We start from the raw sequence: 3920 nt of genomic DNA, 5'->3' as shown, positions 1-3920 counted from the left end.
TGTACAGCCTTTGAGCTATACCTGATAACTGAAATCTCATCATTTTCCTTTCACAGTATCAGTCAGAGGAGGATGTCAACCAGGAGAGGCAGGAGCAAACACAGCCAACCATATCAGAAGCTTTTCAGACACATATTATTACATTATATTATATTATATTATATTAAATAGGCTTATTTATTATTTCCTTATTTTTTTCATGTTTTGGCCAGGTACTGCAATTGAAATGCTGTGCCATCATAAAAAGTTGATTATTTGTAATTAAGCACAGTATTGTTTGTTTTAAATACTTTAAGGCTACATGCCACTGTTCTTTTTTGTAATGTTAATAGTTGTTTCTTTTTATTTATTACTTGAAGACTGTTTTTTTTAATGTTCAAATGTTTTAATAAAGGAGTGTATGTTGAAGTACATGGGATTTATTGTTTTGTTTTTATTTTTTTTACCGTGGTATCGAATTGGGTAACGAGAATCGTGGAATTTCACTTGTATTGGTATCGACTACTAAATTTCTGGTATCGTGACATACCTAACACACACACACACAAACACACACACAGTCTCTCACCTTCCCAGGCCTTGAGGTGGTGCTCTTTAGCCTCTTTCTCTGGTTGTTCTGCCGCCTCCTTCACGGTTCTCAGAGCTTCCACCTTCTCCTCATGACCCTTCTTACTGTCCTGCAGCTCGGCCAGCTTTCTCTGCAAGAAAAACAGGGCTCATACGAGTCTCATAAAAATGTAGAGATGTGCCCCTGTTATAGCATCTCTGCTGCTCTTCTCCTCATTCTCCCCATCTCACCTGTTTCTCCTGCTGTCCCTTCTTGGCCTCCTCAATCAGTTGCTGTTTCAGCAGAAAGCCCTCCTTGGTAATCTCAGCCATCTTCTGTAGACTCTCCCTCTCTTTGCGCCCCAACTCCCTGCAGGCACAGTGTATTTCACAGCCTCTCCCACAAGCACAGAGCTCACACAGCACACAGCAGCGCACGGCCCAGCTACCGTGGCTCACCTGAACACGCAGCCCCACACGGCCTGGCTGCCTCGCCTCACAGCACACAGCGCCACACGGCCCAGCTAACGCGGTTCACCTGCACACACAGCCCCACGCGGCCCAGCTAACGCGGTTCACCTGCACACACAGCCCCACATGGCCCGGCTGCCACGACTCACAGCCCCACACGGCCCGGCTGCCACGACTCACAGCACACAGCCCCACACAGCCCCACGCGGCCCAGCTAACGCGGTTCACCTGCACACACAGCCCCACACGGCCCAGCTGCCTCACCTGCAGGTGTTCTGACACACAGCTCCACTGTTATACTCATCTGTGGTGTCACAGCAATCTGAGGAAAGAACAAAATTTACACACGACCCCCAAACGCACCCCAAATTCCAATTCCAGCTGGCCCACAGCCTGTCCTCACGTTAAACACAGGATGCTACAGAAGAGGTGGGGCCCTAAGGGGGCAGGGCCTGGGAGGGGCTGCTCACCGCAGACGCCGTCGTTGATGCGGGAGGAGGGGATGAAGGCGGGCCGGAAGCCAGCATTGGTGCAGTGGAAGCTGCCGTTTGGGCAGGCTGCCGTCCCTGTGGAGGCAAACAGAGCCAGTCACTTCTAACAGCTTCTATTACACACACACACGGTTTCTGTTGTGAGCGTGTGTGTGTGTGCGCGAGTGTGTGCTGCGTTCAGTGTGCTGTGTTGTGTTTAGTGTGCTGCGTTAAGTGCGCTGCGTTCAGTGCGCTGCGTTCAGTGCGCTGCGTTCAGTGCGCTGCGTTAAGTGTGCAGTGCTGCGTTCAGTGCGCTGCGTTCAGTGCGCTGCGTTCAGTGCGCTGTGTGTTGTGTTTAGTGTGCTGCGTTTAGTGCGCTGCGTTCAGTGCGCTGTGTTCAGTGTGCTGTGTTCAGTGTGCAGTGCTGCGTTCAGTGCGCTGTGTTCAGTGTGCTGTACCTGGCTCGTCTGAGCCGTCTGCGCAGTCGCAATAATCGTCGTTCACGCGGTCGAAGGGGAGGGTGCGGGACCCATCCAGGCAGGTGAAGGGTCTGTTCTCCTCGTAAAACTGCCTCTCTGTGCGGGGCGGGGATGTCAGAGGTCAGAGGTCAGAGGTCAGGTCTGCACCTGTGCTCTACAGCTCTGCTGACAGCGATACCATAGCAACAGCACAACCAATCAGAACAGACATACAAATTGCCTTTGATAAGATGCCATACATGTCATTCACCATAACCTGCATCCACCTGTCTGACACTGTCCACCGCGGAACAGCGCAGACAGACTAGCAGACAGAGACAGACGGACAGACAGACGCACTGGACAGCGGGACGCCGCGTGGCCTCTGCACTTCCACAGCCGCGCCCAGGGTCAGGGAGAGGGTGACGAGCAGGAGCAGCGTCAGTGACATCATCTCTGCGTCTTTCTGCTCCTCACACTGTGCAGCCTCAGAACGCTCTCCACCTGTGGCCATTTCACACCAACGTCACTACGGCAGCAAGCTGGCTGTGCATTATATCTGATACAATTTGATTTATTCAACTGCAATTGATGAATACAGAATAAAAGCTGTGTGTAACTCAAGAATAAATCATTTGACATTAATATCTTGCCAGTCTTAGACAGCTAAGCATTAGTTAACAGCATGTTGTTTAGGACTGTCCTGAAAAGACCTTTGTCTCCCTCAGTTTGAGCAAACCTTGGCATCATGCTGAAGCAAGTAAACCATTTTGGTGAAAAGGGATACACAGCTTAACAGGGAAAGCACAACTTGAGGACATTATTAGCCTACGCTTAGCTAGCAGCTATTTAGTTAACTGGAAAGTGTTATTTGTAGCTTCAGTCCTTACATTTTAAACGTGTCAGTACTGAAAGAGAGAACGTGTGCACACCTGTCTTTAAAATGTCCAGTGTCCCTTTTCCAGGACACATAGGACCAGTAAAGTAGCAAACAGCGTTAAATGAGGAAATAAGACCATCTTTCTCAGTTACATACAAAGCTTTAGTTTGTAATTTGTGTTTGAATTAATATCCCCAACTATTCTAGACATATCGTTATTAATAATAACAACATATGTGATACATGGCAAATCATTTTCCTGTTTCCTATTCAAACAACACTGAAGGAGAATCTAATTCAAAGTAAATAAATTTAAACTGCAAAAAACACATCCAGATTTCCATTGTGGAATTCTAACTTTTTAAATTTATTCTAAATGCTTTAAGTACATACATTAATTCTCATTTTTGAGATGAATTACTTATTATTATCAACAGTTAATACATGGATGCACTGCAAAAACTTTCAGTGTTCCTATCCCCACAAGGTACGCTTGTGGACAAAATAATTTTCACTGGTTCTGATTATGAAAGATGTCCATCACTTCGAACAACAGCATGTGCGACGTGCATACTTAGCCAGAGATGATCAAATAGAGCCAAGTGCTACTGCGAAGATGTTATGGAAGCTAGCGAGCTAATCTTGTTTGAATTAACACTAATGAGCTCGCAATCTAGCTCTTATTTGAATTAACACTAATGAGCTCGCAATCTAGCTATCTCCATCTTAGCCTCTCTTTCCTGCCTATCTTAACGATTACAAACATCTATCAACTGGCGTTTAAAATACACATGATTGCTCGCTGACCACGGAGAAGTACCGGTCTAGACTGCAGCTATGCTAAGATATGCTAGCAAGATAACGCTACAATGATCTTTGAACATCTGCAGGAAACCCGAATCTACTGGCCTTTCTTTGGCACCAAAACATGTATATCTTTGGTGTTAAACAAAAATCAAATTTACCATAAAATAAAAATCTACAATACATCGATCTGAATTGAATTAATACCTCGATTTAATGAAGAAAAAACGTTAAAACAAGCACCTTCCTTGTGTCCCAGCCTCACAGGAAACGTGTACTGTCTTGTGCAAT

General features: G+C 46.2%; 1 protein-coding gene across 2 annotated transcripts in view; it reads right to left on the bottom strand.

Annotated features, from left to right (window-relative positions):
- The window catches only part of prkcsh (protein kinase C substrate 80K-H), a 9769-nt gene extending 5849 nt beyond the window's left edge, over nucleotides 1-3920 (bottom strand). The window contains exons 1-7 of one of the 2 annotated variants that reach the window (XM_036552985.1): nucleotides 3873-3920; nucleotides 2306-2449; nucleotides 1946-2062; nucleotides 1488-1583; nucleotides 1282-1339; nucleotides 799-916; nucleotides 569-698 (exon numbers count right to left, since the gene is read on the bottom strand). In XM_036552985.1, coding sequence (XP_036408878.1) covers nucleotides 569-698; nucleotides 799-916; nucleotides 1282-1339; nucleotides 1488-1583; nucleotides 1946-2062; nucleotides 2306-2399 — 613 coding nt within the window. In that variant the 5' untranslated portion in view covers nucleotides 2400-2449; nucleotides 3873-3920. Of the gene's footprint in view, nucleotides 1-568; nucleotides 699-798; nucleotides 917-1281; nucleotides 1340-1487; nucleotides 1584-1945; nucleotides 2063-2305; nucleotides 2450-3836 lie in introns of both variants that reach the window. The other variant, XM_036552984.1, reaches the window with a different exon arrangement.

The sequence above is a fragment of the Megalops cyprinoides genome, chromosome 19 (genome assembly GCF_013368585.1).
Source record: "Megalops cyprinoides isolate fMegCyp1 chromosome 19, fMegCyp1.pri, whole genome shotgun sequence".
In the NCBI taxonomy this organism is placed as follows: Eukaryota; Metazoa; Chordata; class Actinopteri; order Elopiformes; family Megalopidae; genus Megalops; species Megalops cyprinoides.
Note: the sequence above shows the minus strand (reverse complement) of the source record. Positions and strands in the feature narration are given on the sequence as shown.